The sequence below is a fragment of the Danio rerio genome, chromosome 22 (genome assembly GCF_052040795.2).
Source record: "Danio rerio strain M-AB ecotype USA chromosome 22, GRCz13ab, whole genome shotgun sequence".
NCBI lineage: Eukaryota > Metazoa > Chordata > Actinopteri > Cypriniformes > Danionidae > Danio > Danio rerio.
The window spans coordinates 33,035,250-33,058,714 of record NC_141042.1 but is presented as its reverse complement, the minus strand read 5'-3'; the positions used below and the strand labels follow the sequence as shown (position 1 = coordinate 33,058,714).

At 36.5% G+C, this 23,465-nt stretch overlaps 1 protein-coding gene across 50 annotated transcripts in view; it reads right to left on the bottom strand.

Annotated features, from left to right (window-relative positions):
- The window catches only part of add3a (adducin 3 (gamma) a), a 213,164-nt gene that overhangs the window by 21,484 nt on the left and 168,215 nt on the right, over positions 1-23,465 (bottom strand). For all 50 annotated transcript variants that reach the window (XR_015521215.1, XR_015521216.1, XR_015521214.1 and 47 more), the window contains 5 exons: positions 20,077-20,157; positions 9,477-9,626; positions 7,135-7,278; positions 6,898-6,996; positions 4,428-4,601 (listed from right to left, as the gene is read on the bottom strand). Coding sequence is in view for 47 of the 50 variants with exons in the window: in XM_087302851.1 (XP_087158977.1) it covers positions 4,428-4,601; positions 6,898-6,996; positions 7,135-7,278; positions 9,477-9,626; positions 20,077-20,157 (648 nt within the window). In the remaining 3 variants the exon portion in view is untranslated. The remainder of the gene's footprint in view (positions 1-4,427; positions 4,602-6,897; positions 6,997-7,134; positions 7,279-9,476; positions 9,627-20,076; positions 20,158-23,465) is intronic.

Below are 23,465 nucleotides of genomic sequence, written 5' to 3'. Positions count from 1 at the left end.
AAGATTTTTTTATTAATGGTTTAAATATTGCCACATTAGATATACGACAATGATTTTTTAAAATGTAAATAGTTTTTTAAAAAACATTTTTGTTAAATAAACAGTGTGTTTACGGCTATATTTTCTTTGTTTTGACACATTTAAAATTTGTGACAAGGAAATAATTAGTTTGCTGTGGCCAGAAAAAAAGGTAAATTCTTCGTGTTGAGCCTTGAAAAGTCATCTAAAATGAGAAATAATTGCAATGCCACACTATGAAACATAGTTGATCATTGAGCAAGATTATACTCAACACACAACAAAAAAGTTAAATAAATGATGAGGCATGTGGACATAACAAAATCTTAATCAAAGAATTTTACCATGCAAAAGTCAAATTTATGCATGTAAAATATATTTACCCGACAACCAAATTGTGGCTAGTGAAAATTAGGGATGTCCCGATTCAATACTGATATCGGAAGTAGGTCCACATTTTTATTAATTATTTAACAATAACTTATAACAATAACTCCCTATTTCTGCTGCCTGGTGTGACAGATATTATTTTATAATTAAATATAATTATATAATTATAATTATATTATTATAATTTTATATTTTTTTCTTATGTTCCTGCTCTCAGCTTTTTCTACCATTTGCTGATGGAAAAAAATAATAAATGAAGTGACCTTTAATTAGTATTTTGCACTTTAAAAAAATATATTTTTGTTTATTCAATTAAGATATTTTTTAGGGTCTTAATATTTATTCTTTAATTCTTTTTTTCTATATTCTAATGTAAAAGCTTTACAATTATGCAACCAGTAGTTAATAAATTGGTCGTTTTTTTCCCATACTTACTGTTGCTGACTTTTGTTTTCAGTTTGATCTAGCCGTTCATGCATTCCACTCAACGAAATAGGTAAAAATAAAGTATTCATGATTTGTGCTAATTATCGTATCGGATTTGTATCGGTTCGTACTGAAGGTTGCAATATCAGTATCGTATCGGAAGTTAAAACATTGTATCGGGACATCCCTAGTGAAAATGGCAAGTGGTTAGTAACATTGGAAAACTACTAGCCACAGTGGCTGGTGATGAAAAAAAGTTAATGTCAAGCCCTAGGTTTAATACTAGTCATAACCTGGATTACCGTTATAATAAAATGTGAAATATTTTTATATAACTCTAACAAGCTTAGAAACAGGCAGTTTGCAGAATGTGCACGAATCGGCAACTATCAACGGCACCGTCTTTAAATCTCCGTCTGCATTTCCAGCACATTATGTAAGAGCATCCAGAAAGAGTCAAGGAGAAGCAGGGTTCAGTGGAAGCGGACGGCGGCGGCTCTCTGAGCGACACACCATATCATTATCATCTTCCACATCACTCTATTCGTCTCCGCGGCTGAGAAAACACACTTTCCACATGCCTGCATTCCTCTCTCACGGACAGAGAGAAAAACAGCGCAGTCTGCACAGCTGGAGAAAGAGACGGACACTGAGAAGAGAGGATCGCTCTGGCACTTTGTTTCTCTTTACATCTGTCAGCTTTTGTCTGCCTAATAGGAGAGGAAGGGGTGGAAAATAATAAAAAAAGATGAAGAACGAAGCGATTTTCCAGTTTCTTCGCTGTGACTGTTCCCCTCAAACACAGTTGGACTAGTAGTAAAGCAGTCACTTAGCAGTCTTTTTTTTTTGTCAGCACACTTTTTTTTGCTTGGGGTTCAAATACACTCGTCCACTTTATCTGTGTAATAGCAGACTGTATACATTATGTCATACAAAATGTGCTGTGATTTATATATTCCAATGCGAATTCTGTATAAGCATCACACATTTGCAGTTTGTGAATTTTTGTGAATGAGAGTAGTTTCACTTTCACTTTTAGTAGACTTATTTTGGCTTGATGCCACATGCTTTTAATAACCACCAGAGCAGTTTCTGTTTCTTTTATTTATTTATTTATTTTAATTGAAATGATTAATATTGTATTAAGATGTTTAGAGATGCAGACTTTTCTAAATAATACAACAATGAATTTGATACACAACTAGTGCAAATGTTAAGATCACTATTCATCACATATATTTCTACAACAGTTCTGTCTGGTGCTTGAATCTGATTGGTTGATAGCCGTGTGATATTCTGCAAATAACAGTACTCGTACTGCCTCTTCACCCTTCTGTATTACTTTGCCCACATACAGCAACAAGCAGAAAACACTGTACAGTTTGACAAATATTGCTGCTGTTGGTCAACATAATGTACCTTTGAGGCTTTTTTAGGCAAGAATGTAGTTGTTTAGATGGCAACTATGCAGTTTATTTATGAGAATAGTGCCTATTTTGAAATATTTATAATTTCTGAGCAATGTATTCGGAGCATCGGCCGCCATCAGCCTGTGTGAGCTGACCAAATAAAGTGCTGGGTGATGTTCCACCACAAAATGGCAACAAAGGATAAGTCCTTAGGTAAGAAAAATAGCATTTTCTCAGCGCAAGGTTCAAACTACAGCAAATCAATATAAATCAGGTAACTGACATTTTAATTCGATCTCGCTCACTTTTGTATTTGTATGGCTGTATTTATGCCACAGAAACTGGTAATGTTTGCTTTGGCTTTTTTAAGGTTGATTATTGTGATATCCTGATTAAAACATAGAAATAAAGGGGAATCTCTGTAGACCGATGACCTTTCTTGCTGCTCAGTTTTATAATCCTAAAATGTGAGCAAAATTTTTGTCAGCACTTTAGATATTATGCTAGAAAATCATTCAAATACAAACTCTAAAATGACTTGTGAATTAGCAATGGTTTCTGCTGTTCTGATGGTCAGCTGCAGATGTGAATGAATGCCGAAAGAATGTAGTTCCTCATACAAAAGAGTTTTTAGACTCTCAGTGTTAGATTTTCTTTTTTATATACACAGTTATGCCATTTAACTGTTGTATAAACAAAATATCACACTCGTAGCACTGCAATGTGACTGTTTAACATCACTGGTGGGACACTAAGCATCCCACCGATATCGATATACAACCACATTGCACTGCTACGAGTGTGATATTGCTCATATAGAAATAGAAAAGTCACTGTTCTTCATGAGCCTCATCTGTGTTCAAAATGGCATAAAAGATTTTGGAGCATAAAAGACTCTGGGTTGTTGCAGGTTTCATCAAGTCAAATTTAAGACTTTTGAAGATCTTTTAAGGCCATTGAAAATAATAAATACAATTCTAATGAAAATGTAGTTGTATAGATGCATTTGATTCAACAAAAACAATAGGTAGGTTTTAAAATCTATAAATAAATAAACTGTATGTTATTCCACCAGTAAGATGCAAATACATGGAGAACTTTTAAACAAATGTTAATGTGAGGAAGATAATTAACCTATACCAAACCAATTAACCCATAAATATAAGTTAAAGTTAAGTCAAAAAAGAAAAGTTCTATTAAGATGATTCTATTGTTGGTAATAGGATGGGTGTCGGCCTGATTGGGTAACTTTAAATGGATATAAAATAATGACTTAAAACCTACAACACAACATTTCAGTAAATTTAAGAATTTTTAGAGTCAGAGGTTTTGTTTTTGCAACTAAAAATCCCGTGGACACCCTATTAAAGAAGCATAATTGTCAATCTGAAAATTGTTAAAACTGAACTGTTTTAAAACGTTCAAAGCAAATTATAAGCAAGACAACATTAAGCTTTATAATAATTCAGAATGGATGGTGAAGTGTCTGAAAGGAAAAGGGCATAGGGGATAACACAGAACACAGCCAGGAACAAACTACATGTCTAGAAATGGAGGTCCAATCACACAAGTTTGCGATAGGGTTTGCGAATGTTCATGGGCATGATAGATTCGAGAAACACTGTATCACTCAACTATGTTTACAACAAAAGAACTTGAAACATGTGAGACACAACAATTCGTTTAACTGGATGTCCACCCATGCAGTGAAATTACAATGAAGCTCAACTTGACTCAAAACAGTGTATATAGATGCAAATCTGACTTCATTATGTATTAGTGTTCAAACCCCGCCTCCTTAGAAGATCAATGCCTACTTGTACATCATTGCCTGTTTAGCTCTGCCCACTGATTTACTTTGTAGTAATTAAAACACAAAAAAAGTCAAATGCAGACCTATGTAGACAACAGGACGTTGCAAAAAGACTTGGCAGTAAGAACTTAGTTCTTTTTCCAATTAATTTTACAGGTGTTTTCAAACAAGGCTCAGTTTGATACTGTACTTCCAGAAGTAGACGGCGTTGTGCTGACTCTATTGAATCAAACAGTAGTTCTGCACCTCACAAATGTGAGTAACTTTTTGTTTTGTTTTCACTACTCCGTTGTCTGTCATTATAGATTACTAGATATGGAACTCATAGTCAGGATCATGAATAGAGTACTTGATCTTAAGTCAATACATACCAGGTTGTCCAGCATCCTCATGAGTGACTCAAACTCCAGCTCTCCCAACCTCCACTTCTGCTGAGAGCCCATGTTGACTCCAACTTGTGCCACTCCCTGCGTACGAGCTTTAAACTTCTCCAGATCCAACACGATCAGGTTCTCCATTCCTCCAGCACAGGAGAACGCATTCACCTAGAAAAAAAACAAGGACATTTTTAGACAAATTATACTTTGTTTAAAGTTTTATACTTAACTGAATACTAAACTGAACAGAACTCAATTTACTAGAACTACACAACTCTCCTACCAATTTGAATTCCTGGAATGTACCAGAATTTAAAACATTATGACTTATACTTTGTTTCAGTTTTTTATGGCTGTTTTTTTAAGTGTATTATGGCTTTTACTCTGTTTATTATGCATGGTTTCCGCTACATTACTTTTTCCATGGAGGGGCGCCATGCCAAAATTGATCCCGCCATGGCTACATTACAGCTTTTCTCTCAAAACATTCAGTCATGTTTAACAGCGCAGATTTTTCTGTAACTGTAGTAGTGCTGTGCTTTATTTGTTTAACACTTTAAGGTGAAATGCTGACTGACTGACTGACTGACTGACTGACTGACTGACTGACTGACTGACTGACTGACTGACTGACTGACAGGCAGGTGTGTGATTCGTGAGGCCAGCAAACACTACATATAGCCATTTCACTTTACTTCTGGATACATTAATACCACTCTGTAGGTCTATTGGAGACATTCATAAATATTCCTAGCAAATCTAATAAATGTTGGAGACATATTTGTTACATAAATGCTCTAAATTGCACTTCAGCTGTGTTTATTTGAGAGGGCACAAGAAGATCTGCGCTTGAGCAGCGTATATTTAAAGGGGGCGTGCAAGAAGTTTTGTGCACGAGCAGAGGAAATCGACAAGCAAGCAAAGAGATTCGCATGCTTGTAGGCTTTTACACAAATGCGATCTCGACTTGTAATACTGCGCTCACGACATTTGTCATTGAAATAACGCCACAGGTAGTTGGTAGATCTGTGTAAAAAAGGCCTGCCGTCACAGCTGGAAAAAATCCTAGAAGAAACACTGTTGTGGTTTTTATTCTGCTGCTTTTACACAATCAACATGGTTTAAAATGCAATAGAAATTAATGCAAAATGAAAATAATTAAACATCAGAACGACATGAAATATCAGCTCAGGATAACTTAATAGCAATTAAGATGATTAACTGTTAAGTTAACAGTGTCAGTGTCATTTATTCTTGCAGTATGAATAAAAAAAATTTAAGTTTAAATATTTGTGTCTTAACCCTTGTTAACCCTTTTTATATGCTGTTGTTTAATAATTATACACTCACTGGCCACTTTATTAGGTACATTAGTGCTCAACTGCTCATTAACGCAAATTTCTAACCAACCAATCACATGGCAGCAACTCAATGCATTTAGGCATGTAGACATGGCCAAGACGATCTGCTGCAGTTCAAACCGAGCATCAGAATGGGGATAAAAGGGGATTTAAGTGACTTTGAACGTGGCATGGTTCAGACGTGCTGGTCTGAGTATTTTAGAAACTGCTGATCCACTGGGATTTTCATGCACCACCATCTCTAGGGTTTACAGAGAATGGAGCAAAAAAAAATATCCAGTGAGTGGCAGTTCTGTGGGCATAAATGCCTTGTTAATGCCAGAGGTCAGAGGAGAATGGCCAGACTGGTTCAAGCTGATATAAAGGCAACAGTACAACTGATATACAACGAGGTTTGGAGAAAGCATCTCTGAACACACAACACGTACAACCTTGAGGCTGATGGGCTACAACAGCTTAAGACCACAGCTGGTGTCAATCCTGTCAGCTAAGAGCAGAAAGCTAAGGCTACACATTGAACAGGCACACCAAAATTGGACAATAGTAGACATAAGGAGTCATGAGGAAAGCATGAATCCCCCCCTGCCGTGTTTAAACAGTTCAGGCTGGTGGTTGTAGTATAATAAATTATAACATAATATAGTTCTTTTTTTCTTTCACACACTTTTTTTGGCAGTTCTAAAGGCAAAAGGGGCCCAATCCTGTATGAATAACATGTACCTAATAGAGTGGCCAGTTAGTGTATAAACAGACATAAACTGGTTTTAAACGACAATAATAACACTTATCGCAATAGTTTCAATGACAATATATTGCACAACATAAATGACTTATCATGACAGACTCACCAATTTTGGTCTCTAGTGTAATGTATGAAAACGTATGAAAGGAAATGAGGCTAAAATATATATACTTTGAGTAAAAAAAAACACAGCAGTTTGCATTAACACAGGCAAAATGATCACAAAAATTAAAACGAAAAGGACAAACATGTCTACAAAAACACAAGGCTTAACATCTACAAGTCTTAAGGTCATATTTATGAGTGTACTGAGTGTATGAGGTTGATGTATCCAACCTCATAAGCATCATGAACTTTTTACCTGAATTTCACAGGCATACTGAGCGCCGTAAATGTAGTGAAAGGCCTCTTCAATGGTCTCTCCGAGAGCTACAATTCCATGATTCCTTAAAACCAACACCTGCAATGCACGCACACACACAAACAAATATCTTTCACATTTACATACCAACTGCATTTTTTGTGGTCACACTTAACCACATCTGAAGGATATAAGCAAGAGAGTGGTATTTTTTGCTGCAAGAGAGGAGTTGTTTACCTTCGCCGTAGGGCCGAGAGCCTTCTGGAGCTCCACACGCTCCTCCTGTTCATCCAGACTGCCCTGGTAGTTGTAGTAGGCAATGTCACCCAGGATCAGAGCCTCCTGGGAGATAGGCAAAAGGCCGCACTTCATAGATGACACCTAGACATATGATAGAGAGATCAGCACACGTCAAAGTGGAGTAATAATTATACTGGCTTAAAGAAGGAAAAGTACTTTTATCCCATTTAAACCTCAAAATATTGTTTTTTTAAGACTAAAATATCTGAAAGAAACTCCTCTCCTAAAGCTATTCACTGCAAAAAATGCTTTTCTTACTCCAAATTAAAAAAAATTCTTAATTCAAGAAGCTTTTTCCAGACAAGCAAAAACTATTGTCTTGTTTTAAGAAATAATATGGCAAAATTAAGTGAGTTGTCCCTTAAAACAAGCTGAATAATCAATCAATGGTGTAAGCGAAATAATGTTATGTCAGAATGGAAAACAAGATTAAGTAACTTTTTTTAAGCAAAGATATTTCGACTAGAAACGAGACAAAAAAAATTCTCGTTTTTTTAAAATGTGAAGGAGCGTGTAAACCCCAAACTTTGGTCAGACCTTTAGACTTTTCTGATATTTTTATATATTTTATATTTTTATATCCTATCGCTGAGAGCACAGTTTTCCTACAACAAATGAGAAATTTCCCACGCTCTAACGCAGACATCTGATACATGGTTAAATATGACAACAAATAGGGTGGGCGATAAAGCTGGAAAAATTATCATAATATAACCTTGTGAACTGTTAATTATCAAACTACCGTAATAACCTATGAAAGCCTTGTTTATGATTCAGAGACAGCACACACTTCAAAATTGTTCATGCAAACTAACTTCAGGCACTTTACTCATCAACTTTACTTTTTAATGCACTTTAACGAAGCTAATGAGAGGTATATTGTACACTTTTTTCTATCATCAGAATGAGAAGGCGATAAGTGTTTAATATGAATAATGTTTTATCGCTGAGCCCAATTAGTAACATGTTTAAAAATGTGCAAGCAATATGTAAAAACCTGCTAGCAAATAGCTTCAATTTTCAAATTTCTAAAATGTACTAGAACAACTTTACAAAAAACATTCTATCAGATAAAGACTTAAAACGTTAAAAACATGCTAGCAACATGTTAAAACATTCAAGTAACTTGCCAACAAAATGATAAAACACGCTGACATATTCAAATGTTACAAAAGTGCCAAGAACTTGCTTGAATATTACAAACATGCAAGGAGCTTGTTAAAATGCTACATGCTGCTAGTAACTTCTTAAAATGATAACAATGTGCAATAAAGCTAGAAAAATGCTAGCAATTTGCTAGAACTTGCTTATCATGTGCTAAAAAAAAGGTAGCAGCTTACTAAAAATGATAAACAATTAACATCTTAAAACATGACAACTTAAAAAAAACATGCTACAAATGTGCTAAAATGATATTAAGCCAACATGTTCAAATGTTATAAACATGCCAAGAACTTGATCCAACATTGCAAACATGCTAGGAACTTATTAAAATTCTACATGCTGCTAGCAACTTATTAAAATGTTAGCAATGTGCTATAAAGCTAGAAACATGCTAGTAATTTGCTAGAACTTGCTAACAATGTGCTAAAACAAAGGTAGCTACTTGCTAAAAACAATAAAAAAAACAACTTTAAACGTATGCTAGTAATGTGCTAAAATGTATCAAGATATAATGTTCAAATGTTATAAACATGTCAATACAATTAACAATATTTTAAAGCATGACAACAATTTTAAAAAACATGCTAGAAATGTGCTAAATGCTATGAAGCTAACATGTTCAGATGTTATAAACATGTCAAGAACTTGTTCAAATATTACAAACATGCTAGTAATTTATTAAATGTTATATGCTGCTGGTAACTTATTCAAATGTTTAAAATGTGCTATAAAGCTAGAAACAGGCTAGGATTGTGCTAAAATAAAGGTAGCAACTTGTTAAAAACATTAAACAAACAATTAACAATATCTTAAAGCATGACAACAACTTTAAAACATGCTAGAAATGTGCTAAAAGCTATCAAGCTAAAATGTTTAGATGTTATAAACATGCCAAGATCTTGTTCAAATATTACAAACATGCTAGGAATTTATAAAATGCTACATGCCGTTGGTAACTTATCAAAATGTTTAAAATGTGCTATAAAGCTAGAAACATTAGAGTAATTTGTTAGAACTTGCTAACATGTGCTAAAACAAAGTTAGCTACTTGCTAAAACATTACAACAACCTTAAAAACATGCTAAAAATGTGCTAAAACTATGAACAGAGCTTACTGCAGCAGTGGCCGGTGTGCTTATGTGAACGATGCAGCGCACGTCAGGTCTGATGGAGTAGATGGCAGCGTGCGGACTGAAGCCGGCAGCGTCAATGCGCAGGTTAGTGGAGCCCTGATCGATCACATCACCAAGGATATTCACCTTCACCTGTAGAACAGAGGAAACATGACTGTGAAATTAATATTAGCACGTTTCCTTCTATCTGACTGCTTGTATAACCAAACACACAGACCGTACATCTTCAGTCCCATTTCCTATTCACTCTGATGTTGTGCATCAGGAAGGAACAATCTGTGCAGATAAACCTAGAACCGGTGGACGATTCGATTAATATTATAAATAAGCCTTTGAGTCTTTGTTTAATGATGACCAATGGGTTTAATGGATATTAAGAACCCAAATAAGTATTTCATTTACACCAATGGTCAAACGTCGGCAGGCAGTAAGATTTATTTTTCACTGAAATTAAGTTTTATTCATTGAGGAAGCACTGAATGAATCAAAAGAGACATTTAAAGTATTTAAAATAATCGTTGTAATTAGAATTCATCAGAGAAGACTCGAGACTTGAGTAATGATGCTGAAAATTCAACATGAAATGAATAATGTTTTGAAAATATTTAACTAAATAGTACCGATTTTAAATTTAAACAATATTTAACATGTTTTTGTGTATTTCTGAGCGACTAAATGTAGCCTCAGTGAAGTTTGAACCACTGGTTGTGTACATAAATGAACCAGTCACTGGGTATAGTTTTTTACATACCCACTGATTAAAGGCATTTTTGCATGTCTGATTTGTTTATAGCTCTGAAAAAGGTCACATGCAGATAGTACCAGCCCACCCAACATGCACCCCGTATCACTACCAGCTCAAAATAAGCACAGCACTGAGCTCTGTTAATGAGCTCAGACTGACATCCATCCACATGCAGATCAGATGTATATACACTAATATCATGTAACTATTCTGACACAAAAACAAACATCACATCTTTCTCGTGCTAATCTTACTCTACTCATTACATGCAGGAAGCTGGTTCAAATCTTAATGGACAAATCTGCAGTTTCATGCCACCACCCAAACGCTAATGGACTGGAAATAAAAACCTAGCTGTGCTCTCCGGCCAAAAACTGCAGCTCATTTTGAGAGAGTTAAGCTCAAAGTTTGCTTTATGAAGTAATAAATGCTCAGAGAAAGGTAAATAGGGGAAAACTATAGTTGTGGTTTAATGAGTATGTGCGGTTTGATTGCTGTAAACTAGTCAAGCCAACACATGATTATATTCATCATAACAAATAAAGACTATAAAAAACTCCCATCTAACAATGAGTGTAACGAGCATAAAAAAACAAATGTAATAAAAAACGAACAACGAAATTACAAGTTACACTTTCCTGTTACACAAACATTTGGAACGGTTTGCAGCTGTTGCTTCACAGACATGAAATCTCTTGCCATATTATGTAATTATGTAATGTGAAAGTGATGCTTGTTTTAGCAAAACCACTGCTCATACTTGCAGTTTTTTCTTGTTTATGGTTTAAAGGGTCACGAAACACCAAAACACATTTTTTGAGCTGTTGACAGTCGTATATGTGTCCCACACTGCTAAAAACACTATTAGGACACCTATATTTCACTAAAAAGTGTAAATTGGTTGATTTTGCGTTATTTCAAGCAAATTCGTACTTCCGGTTTGAAACGAATTTTTGAAGCTGCGTCACGGTCATGACATAATAGCGTTGTATTCCAGCGTGCAGACTGGACGTCTGTGCCAGAGTGTGTCTTATTACGTCTTATAGCCTGCTGCATTAATGCACGAGTAAAGCTTGGTTCAAACCAATCAGCGCGCTCTATTGTGCAACTTCATTAATATTCATTTCTGTCACCGTGTTTACACGACAGAGACGCCACGTTGTATTGGCAAAACATGCGTGAAGTGTTGCTTTTATAGTTTGCTGCCGTTAAGTTATGTTTTCATTTTCTCTCTGTGAGAGCGCAGCTGGAGTCACGTGTGGATTAACAGTGTACGCGACGCTCGACAACAATAACTTATGTGTCTAAGGAGGATTATTGTTTACCTGAGAGCTGTTCTCATCTGCAAATGCTGAGATCCGGATTCGCTTGTAGTCTCCTCTTAGTAAAGACGCGGCTCTAGTTGCTGTGGATTGTCCTGTCTCTACAGATTTGGTAAGTGAGCGACCAGTGCTCTTTGTTTATTCAGTTCGTATTTTATTAGTATCGAACAAACTATTGCACCGACTGTAAACAATTTAGCACCACAACCAAACTATAACCTCGTGTTGGATTTTGTGACCGGAATAACACACGCGGCTTTCTGACGCTACCTGCCGAGTGCATCTAAGTTTCCGGGAAATGCTAAGTTTTTTTTTTCTCTCATTCGCCGTGCGGTATTAAACATTGCATGAAAATACAGGCTTAGAGCAGATCCTCGAATCAAGTATCACGTTTGTCGGGAGGGACATGAATGAATTCCCTGAATGAAAGAGCCAAACTGCAGTTAAAGTCCACCATTTAATAATTTGGCAAATAATTCGACTACAGATGTCCATGTAAACACAGTCACATTGTCCGCTGTGGTTGTGTGTTTTGACTCTGAAATTCAGCGCGCCCAAATAGACACTCCCACACCAAGCCTCTTTTCTTCCTCCGACACTCTCCCCTAAACAGAGCTGGACACGCCCACTTTTCTGACTTTTTCCAAAGTAAAAAGATTTGCAGATGAGAACAGCTCTCAGGTAAACAATGTTCCTCCTTAGACACGTAAGTTATTGTCGTCGAGCGTCGCGTACACTGTTAATCCACACGTGATCCAGCTGAGCTCTCACAGAGAGAAAATGAAAACGAAACTTAATGGCAGCAAACTATAAAAGCAACACTTCACGCTTGTTTTGCCAACACGACGTGGCGTCTCTGTGGCGTAAACACGGTGACACTAATGAATATTAATGAAGTTGCACAATAGAGCACGCTGATTGGTTTGAACCAAGCCTTACTCATGCATTAATGCATCACACTGTAAGACGTAATAAAACTCACTCTGGCACAGACGTCCAGTCTGCACGCTGGAATACACGCTATTATGTCATGACCGTGACGCAGCTTCAAAAATTCGTTTCAAACAGGAAGTACGAATTTGCTTGAAATAACGCAAAAACAACCAATTTACACTTTTTAGTGAAATATAGGTGTTCTAAAAGTGTTTTTAGCAGTGTGGGACACATATACGACTGTCAACAGCTCAAAAAATGTGTTTTGGTGTTTCGTGACCCTTTAAAGCAGTGGTGCCCATCCCTCAGGCCGCAAATCAGTCCTCAATTCAGATCAATTGGTACAAAGATGCACAAGAAATCATTGATTATTTCTATTTTATTTAGTTTTCAAGTCTGAACAATCTTCTGCATTCTTTTGGTTACATCTTGATCACTTGGGTGCCAAAATGTAACCAACAAGCTAGCAAAATGAGTAAGAACGTTTTTGGACAGTTTCTTTGCGGAGGGGAAAAGGCCAAGTAAAACACCTATTAACTGCCAAGAAATTAATCCGCAACCCATTTGTTAACAAATAAAGTGAATCCAGCATGTGCAAGAAGAAGATCAACTGCTGGAGAACGCAACTGACGGCAGCCTTAGCACGTCTTTACGGCATGCAAGTTCGTTATTTCCAACGGAGGCATTTAAACTTTTCAGAATGCTTCAAGCGCACTGCGAGTCACATGACACGAACTGACCAATCAGCTTCATACTTTGTATGGAATACACACATTTCGGTGTACTAATTATCTCAGATAAACACAGAACACCCAAACAGTAGGCTTGTCACGATACTGGAATTCGATACCAATCGGTACTGAAACTTGTTCTTAAACAGTGTTGATTTGCCATTGTGTTCACGTGCTCAACAGAAATGACAGATTGCCCGTAAAGGGTATCAGTTCACTGTTTGTAGTATAAGAGGCTGAACATTTGTTTATATGACAAAACATGTAATTTTGACTCAAGAAGGACCATACTGACTCCAAAGGCAAATACTGATAAGATCAGGGCCTGGTGTGTGGACTTTGGGGGTTTTATGATGTGGTCATATGTTGATTGGTCAGTTTGAATGTCTCAGCATTTGGGCTTTAGTCACATGATCAAGAAAGATACAAAATAGGTGGTACACTCGGGCTCTGTCTCTTTTTCTGGCTTGTCTTCTCCTGGTCTGCTTCTCTCCTGCTCTACTCCTCTCCTCTTCTGGAGTCTATCTTCTCTGCCTCTTTGAGGCCTACTTGCTCATTTTATTGTCACTTTATTGTCATTTATCTATTATTGTAGTTAAATCATTTCATTTTCAAGTATTTGTGAATTACTTTTGATTTAACATTAACACTTAATTGCTCCTTATTGCAATACAATACAATCACATAACCTATGCTCTCCCACATTTATAGCTATTAATACTGCTCTTATTTCTGTTTTTGGTATGAGATTGCAGAAGAATGGTTTGACTAGTAATGTTTAGTTTTTTACCATCAATACGGATAATTTTTTTGTCATTTGGCAGAACTACAGTTTGAACCGCTGTGGTTTAAAACCCATTCTTACAGTAGGACCAAAAAAAAAAAATCTGTTCAATAAAAGTGTTCAGTTCAAACCATTAAGATACAGTGTTCAGAATAATTGAGCACAATAAACTTTGAAGATGAATATTTGTATCCGTTTCTCAGTGAACATAGGCAATGTATTTAGGTGCATTTAAACAAAACAGATTTGTAAAACAGATTTATTTATTTTTTTATAATATTTTATTCACCAAACATATTAAGAAATTGAAAGATAATAAAATTTAATTCAAGCAAAACTTTGCAAAAAAAATTACAAGCTAAAAAAATTTCAACTTTTTTTACACAATTACACAACATATACATTTGAGTGTTCTAGTTTTTGGACCGCTATGGTAAGTTTTTTTGTTAGATAAGCTCCGGATTTGGCTTCAGTACTGACTAATCTAATGTATATGCACAAATATAATATTGTAAAGCTTCCTATTAAAAATATGAATTTAAAAGAGAGATTTGTGTGGGGTGTACTTATATATGCTGAGCACTGTAGACTGCCCTACCTGACTGTCAAGATGTGGATTTGTATACCTCTGCGCACTCTGTTTGTGCAAACAGGTCATGTCATCAGCGCATTCCCACCATGTAGACTGAAAGGACACCAAAAACACTCAGCTGGGTGCTTGGGAGTTTAAGCAAAGTCCTTATGCTGTGTTCACACCAAACGCGGCATATGCGTATAAATAAATAGACACATGAACATTTTGAGTTACTCGCTTTGTTTGTGGGTCAAATCCGCTTCATTCATGCATCAAATAGAGCTGCACAATTAATCGAAAAAAAGATCGCGATCTCACTTCGACCCCCTAGACAATCGTAATTCAGCATTTCTACGATTCTGCCAATCCTATTTTCAAGTTCAGGAGAGAAGCAAAGGCGACAGCATGAGACCTCTTACTGTTTCACATACCTTGCTCAGCAACATGGACACCTCCAAATGATGTTGAAAGAGTCACATACTCTATTTAAAAGATATAATTCACCTAAAAATGTCATTTTTGTCTACATGTAATGATGTATTTGCGGCCGGGAAATCACATGTGATGTGAGCTGCTGACCGTGAGCTGTTACCACACAGAGGGCAAGCACCCTTTAACATGTAAATCACCAGTGCTTGACGCTTCTTCCGCATCTGGTCTTTATAGCATTATAGTTTTTGGTTTTACTCATCATGAACCATACTTTAACTGCCAGTGCATCCAAAAAACAAACAAACAAAAAAAAAACACTGAAAACATTACTTTATCACACTGCTGGCAATCTAAAAATGTGCTGCTCTCATTGAAAACGACAGCAAGATTGGTCTTTAGAAACACACTTTGACCTGTAATGTTTTCCTACTGATGAATGAGAGATGAGGTAATCTCAGTAGACTTTTCTCTGGCAGGATCTTAAGCTTTAACAACTGCTCTGCTTTAACAGCCTCTCTGAAATGGTCTACCTCACCTTTAGCAAAGTCCCTTTAAGGCAAGACATTTCACCCGCAAGCCATCTCTGAAACACCTGTCAGGCAGTATGCTCGGCCACTCTTTAGTTTAATTTTTAAGCATTTCTAAGCCCCTCACCTGGAGATTCGTCAGTTTATATTGATCAATGATTGACTCCTTTACTAAAAGGCAGGGCTTCATTCTTCATATTGACCGTTGCACTTTTCCCCCTTCAAATCTATTCGAGTGACATGTCTTGTGTATTATATAGTCTTTGCTTTAAGTGATTTTAGTTGATGGTGACAGAAATTTGGTCAAAATATTTCTGTACCGGCTGTGCTGATCTAACAGTGCAATCACACCGAAGGCGGTGAGAGTTGCTCTGGCCGCCCTGGCGACAACACTGTCTCCCTTCAGCTCCGGCAGAGAGAGCGTCAAAATTCGCTACATGGATCTCGTATTTAAAGGGGCTGTTGCAGCATATCAGTTACATTCCCGCATCAAACATGCTTTCCAGCATGAAAATGTTCACTTTTTATCAAATTCATTTAACAATGGAAGATCAAGTTGCATGTGGTGTGGCTTTGCTCCACTTAATTATCCAATGTGTCCATATGTCTGAAATATCCTGAAGCAGAAATACTGTTTTGTACTGTCGCATGAGATTCCCACTTTTTCAAATAAAAAAAATAGATTTATAACATTAATGCACATTAGTAACTCACCAGTAACTTTTTTAAAGTAAGTTCCTTTAAGAAAACACTGCAAATAAATGGAAATCCGGCTACTGCACTAATCAAACCCTTGGGAACACCAGTGGTTGGAACCAAAGTTCACAGTGACTGTGTTCTCTGGACTGCTCTTAAGCGGTGGACTTCTTCATTCTGATTGCTTGCCATCAAACTGCATCATAGCTCATTACCATAAAGTTGGCTTGATTTCAACTGTCCTCGATGCCCACACTGGTGAAGATGTACTACGCTGCTCCTTGCCGCTTATCGCCGCCGGCTCTCATTGAAAATGAATGACTTCCGGCTACTTTGACGCTCTTGCCGCATTCGGTGTGAATGTACCGTAATAGCATTTCTATGCACAAACATCTCTAGGTTTTACAGAGAATGATCTAAAATAGAAAATATATGAAAGACTGGCAATTTAATGAATGACTGGCAGTTTTATGGATGAAACTGCTTTGTTGATGCCAGAGGCTTGTGGCTTTCAGAGTCACCACATTTCAACAGAGCACATTAGGGATGTGCAGGAATGGGAGATTCACTTCATAGATATCCAGCTGACAAATCTGCACAAATCTCCTGTTAGACTACCCACATCATTCTTGTGTCAAGGCAGAAATTGCAGCACGTGCGGAGTTCAAATCTTGTGTAAACATCACATGCTTCCCTGATAAGGGGTTAAAAGCACTGGTAAGTGTAGAGCATGCTCATGTAGAGGGTTAATAAACTGTGACCCAGATTGCTGGCCTCATTCCAGCGGGCACCGACCCACAGCCACACCCCCTGAACAGAGAACAGGAGCTCTGCTAGTGTCAGCAGCATCTAGATCTCGCTCTCAAATGCACACACAGAGATAATAAAAGCGGAAGAGACAAGCCTTTATCAAACTCAAAGAAACTGGACAGACCTGTACTGCCTCTGACCCATAAATAAAAGGTCAACGGAAGCTATTAAAGCCCATGACACAGCACCAAGACTGCACAAGCAAAATTAATCTCACTGTACACTGTAATGGCATAAAGTCTGAGTTTTTATTTATGGTGGTGAAAAATGCCATGGGACTGGTTGTAACTCAACCCTAAAAACAATCCCGCATAGTGCAGCATTAAAAAGAGCATTAGCCAGCACAAGAGTGCAAGTCAGATGCAGATACCACCACTGCTCGCCTCAGGCGCTTTCAATTCTGTTCACTGAGTCATGAACGCCGCAGGCAGGGGGGACAAATGTGCTTCACAAATTCATTCCAGCATCAAATCACCTGATTGGCAGGAATTTGTCAAAACAGCATCCACCACGAGCAGCATGTCAAAACTCATTATCACGCCAGCGGGACAGGAAAATGTTCGAAAGTAAAAGCTCAAGAACAGGCTCAGCTCTGTTTGTCAGATTACCTCGTGGGCTGCAGATCTAAAGCAAACTCAGAGATTTATATACTTGCCATGTGTCCTTTTTCAGCTATACTGGTTATAATAATTCTTCACTCCTCAAACAAATGATAAAATTACTTACAAAAGACTTAAACCAGATGTGTTATTATTCAAGAAAACAGCTATTAACATATTGAAATCTTGTGTTATTGAGTATACTAATTTGGAGTTAAGAAATCCAGTTTGAATCTGGATTCAGTCTGAACAATGTGGACAAATGTTTAGGCTTTCTGGCACATGGGATAAATGCCTGTCAACCCTCCTATTTTTGACAGGATTCTACCTTTTTTTAACAGTCTATCCTGCTATCATCTCGTTTAAATATTTTCCCATATTTCTCCCAAATTTGTAATCTTTCTATGAAAAGTGAAAGTAGCACCAAAGAGCCGATCTTAAAGGTGATACAGCCTAATCTGCTTGTTAACTAGTGACCTATGAAATACTGTTTCTGGGTCCAAGTTGCTACTTATTTGAGTTGAGAAAATATTCCTTTGTTTACTTTTTGGTTACATATCACACATTAAAGTGAATTTTAGAAACAATCATGGTGTACACAACAATCCCTGGTCTAGCTGCATCACAGACATCAATATTTTACCAATTTATAAAAAATATGTCACTTTCTGGCCTCTCTCTCTCTTTCTCTCTCTCTCTCTCTCTCTCTCTCTCTCTCTCTCTCTCTATATATATATATATATATATATATATATATATATATATATATATATATATATATATATATATATATGCTTATGATTTCCGAAAGTATTACAGTGCTTTGTAATTATTAGCATTTTTTATTATTAGCATTTGTTGAGTCTTTCCATACAGTTTGATAGAGCACTTGGACCCAGAATCTGCTTTGCTTGATGTCACACTTAACAAGTGGATTGCAAGAGTTGTTAAAGAGAATAGTGCTTTTGCTTTATTTAGGCATGAAACCACATTGGAATGACTATAAAAATGACCACATTCACTATACAACCTCTGAATCAGTCAATTCATGTAACGGTGCTGACTGACAGAAGCGCTCCATATAAAGACACTGTTCTCAAATTAGCTTCCGTACACGTGATATTAAGATGTGCAAAAATGGATGGTTTGAGATTTGGGTGTGTTTTTGAACACACAAATACACTTGATACTATGTAAACATGTCCACCCTGACGTGTTTTATTTTAAGCAAATAGTTTTGTCTTAAATGAACATAAACAGAACGAAAGTAATCGAATGCTTTCATTGTATATCTGTGCACAGCTCTCCATGCAATTAGGCTAATTAAGTAATGACATTAGGCTAATTAAGTAATGAAAAAAACAAATGCTTGATCACGGCCCAGCTCAGCCTGAAGACAGTGGCAGGAAATATCAGCCCCAGTCTGGGCACTGGGCTCAGGCAGAGTATCTAAGAGAGCTCCACTTTTGAAGGCTTTCATTCGATTGGACTGCTAGCATCATGTGAATGTTCATGTGGTCAAAAGATCACCTACTCTGCATCCACTGACCTGATGTGAATATTATGATACATGTTTGAAAACGTATCAAAAACAGATATTTATACTTCACTAGCACTTAATACTTGATGAAATCTGAACCCAAATGGTCACATGTTTTGGTTTATGAGACACACGTAACTCTAGTTTAAACAAGTACCTAAACATTTTTATCGGTAACAAATAGTGCAGTTACGAAACTATCTAGTGTATCGAGAGTTCATGCAAACATGAAAGGCAATGCTCTTGCAAGAAAACTGAAGCATACTTGTGAAAAAATGTTCAGTGCTGGGGTTTTTTCAGGACCAGAATTAAGACCCACTGCAGTCATATTACAAAATAATAAGCACGAACAGCTACAAGCCCTAAAAGCCTCGAACTGACATGAACACGCAGGCTAGCATGAATCCAAAACCCACTCTGAGATTTCAAAGAAATAACCGGCTGATTAAGCGCACGTCAAACATTGGCAACAAGCAGCAGGAGCTCAGTCAAGGTCTGCCAACACTTTCTCTCTGTGCACGGCACGTATCAAACTTACATTCCAAACAAACAGCTACTATTAAGCTCTGGGTAATATTAAACGTATCATTAATAATTTAAGCCAGCTAAGAAAACAAAAATGCCAAACTAAAACCAGGAACTATGATCAAAACGGAAGATTCAAGTAATTATTTATTATTAAATTAATATAATGTAACCGATGAATGAATTCGGAATGGAAGAAGGATAGTCGTGTGAATCAAATCTATTTTCAGCCTTACTGGAATGTGAGTTCAAGCTAAAGCCACCGCTCAAAGTGACCCGCTAGCCCTGTGGTGTGATGCTCGAGCCGTTCCCAGAACCGCTATCAGGCAATGCTGTGATAATGCAAGACAGACAGTTTGTTTACCAGATTGGATGCAGAGGCCTCAGCGAAGGACAGTCCTCTGGGGATGATGAGGATATGATCCTGCTCCTTACTGACACGAACCTACACGGTAAAAAACAAACACAGACAAGCAGCTGCATTTTGCTTCTCATGACCAGGTTCACTCAGGGTTTCTTATAAGATTAGTTCATCCTAATTTTAATATTCTGTTACTATCTCATCTTCCATAGACAAACATGCTCTGTAGTCCAGAACGGGACAACATTAGCTATGTTTCCATCCACCTATTTTTATTCGCATTTTGGATATGTGCACAAAAAAACGTTGATTGAAACGTCAAGATGTGCATCAATATTTAAAATGCACATAAAAAAACATACACATAACAGAGTAGAATAAACTTCTTATTCGATAAGAATTAATGAACTACGATGGAAACACTAATACCGAACAAATTCCAGTATGCGAAAAAAAGTCATGTGATTTTGTTAGAAGAGATCATGTGATAATAAAAATGTGTGAATGGTCAAAGCACACAAGCTAACCACTTTGTAGAACATCTGAAATGTAGTTTCGTTCATTCTAAAATGTCTTAACCATTTCAGTATTTGTGTTATTATATTATTAATTACTTCCAGATTTGTTAAGAGCGTCTGTGATTTGGTCTCACGCTTTCAAATACCACCACGCATTCATTGCGTGTCTTCTGAGGAGCAAGTCATTTATTAAATAAAGAAAAGATTCCTGCAGCTTCTTCTACTACGAAAAAACTACGTTTTTACTTTTGATATTTGGTGCCAGTAAAAAAGAAAGTGACGATTTTGTTCTCATTGACTGAACCAGTGGTTTATCTGCATGTCTTTTTTTGCGATATTCCAGGTTTGTGCATAAATAATTTGCATATTTGGATGGAAACATAGCTATTGTCAAAACATTCAATGCGAAATTTAATGAAGCTCCAAGAACACTTTTGTACACTAAAAAGCATAAGAGTACATTTTATTTTAAATAACATATATTCTAAATTTATTTGATATATGAATACCTTTTTGTTACCAAATTCAGAAATCTAAAATTTAAGACCAATCATACATATAAAGCGTGAAAAACCTCAAAACATTATTATTTTTATTATGAACTTATATTATGAATAAAACAATAATATTAATAACAATAATAATAATAACAATAACTGTTATCTCATTCCCCTAAACTGCATTAACAACACTAAGAAAACATAATTTTCCAACGTAAATAACTTATGCCTATTATTATGTAGTTGATGCAGCTATTTTAGAGTGAAATCCCAGCGAACTCGAGCTAAATCCCAGCAAACGTTAATGACGAAAACCAAATTTCAGCAGGTTTGCATTTTATTGGGTTCCAAAGACTATATTGGACTTTGATTCCGCCTATGTTGTTCTGCGTAATGAAAGGATTTAAGCATAGCATAGCTTGGTATCGCTGACGTGCATGGGCAGCACTGAGAGCCACAAGTCTGATGGAGCGATTGTTTATAAGTGACGAGTCCTGTAAAGGAGCTCCAGACAAAAACTTTTGTTTTGTGTTTACTTTGTGTTTAAAGTTGTTGCACGTCCGCCGGTTCTCGCCTCTGAATGAGCATGTTTTAGCTAATTTGTACTGTTCAGAAAAAACAAAACACCAGCGAAGAAACAGATGAACATTAAAAAACTACTGCCAGCTAGCTCTTTAGAAGAGTTATTGCAGAGCAACAAAAACAGCATGCAGAAGTATAAATGCACAGCTACACGGAAGGCTTGTGCCGTGGGTCACGTCGATCACTCAACACAAAAATATAAATCAGCCTTTAGTAAACATGCACCCTGAAGACGTTTAGAGGAAGAGAATATACAATAGAGCAATAGAGATTGCGATCTCGATTTGACCCCCTAGACGATCTTAATCCAGCATTTCTACGATTCTGCTAATCATATTTTCAAGTTCAGGAGAGAAGAAAAGGCAGCTGCACAAGTTTTTTCATTTCACATACGTTGCTCAGTGATATTGACACCTCCAAATGATGTTGAATGAGTCACACACTGTATTTATAAGGTATAATTCGCCTAAAAATTTAATTTTTGTCTTCATATAATGATGTTTTGCGGCCAGGAAATCACACGTGACGTGAGCTGCTGACTGCGAGCTGTTATCACAGAGAGGGCGCGGCGCGCGAGCGCTTCTACTTTTAGTGAACAGAACCTGCAGATGTTGCGAGTAACAGGTAATACAGTTGTAAATAATATTCAGTTTGTGGCACAGAGTGATCGTTTGGGAGCCGTGCACGAAGTATGAACAAGCACTTAGAAGTCAAAATGAAACCGAAAGTGTGCACTCCATTTAAATGATCATATCGCATTTTAGAGTTATGATTATGACAAGCATTTGATATGTTTTTTCTTTCATACCGAACCCACAGTTGTGCATCAAAATACATGTTTACAATGTCAGTATAACTACTCTAGTCTATATATATATTGTTGAATATAACCTGATAATGGAAAATGTCTGATTTTACCAGTGAATAAAATTGTCTAATATGACACATTGCAAGCATATATCTCAAACATAATAATGCAACATCAGAATTATTATAAGTAGAATATAATTATTTATAGAATTTTACCATACGTTTATTTTACATCCACAGAATCGTGAGAAAACCGTGATCTTTATTTTAAGCAAAAAAATCTCGATTCTCATTTTAGCCAGAATCGTGCAGCTCTAATATACAAGTAAACAGAGTTGCATTTACTGTTATTTTGACACACTAAAGTGTGTTTGGAGCTTCGTATGATTACAGTTTATCCACGGATGTAACATTAAATGTTTTTGGTTCCTTTTCTGGACTTTAAACTTCTCAGTAACATTTCTATACATGGAGAATGAGAAAACTCGGATTTCATCTAAAATATTCAAATTTGTGTTACAATGATGAATAAAAGGCTTTGGAATTGGAATGACATGACGGTGAGTCATTTATAACAGCGTTTTTCAAATTTTAGTGTAACCTGACCCTTTAATCCATTACAAAAGGCAACAAGATATTCAAAGTTTTGAATATTATGATTATTTAGCACATCTGATGCATTTCATCATCATAAGCATAACTATAAAGACATTTTAAAGACAAAGCCTGCCTTTCTACATAACAGGCATTTATAAGTAGCAGTGTCCAATTTAATAATAATAATATAATTTGATTTAACTGAGGTTCAAATTATTGGAAAAGTCTAAAGACTTGAAGCTATGAAATACAAGGAGTGTTGGATTAGTGTAACTAGAATGCTCATCACCCACAGCAATGAATTGCGAAACTCTGGATTACACAATGCACACCATTCAATGTCATTTCCTTGTCCTAAAAACAAACATCAAAAACCAAGCTACAA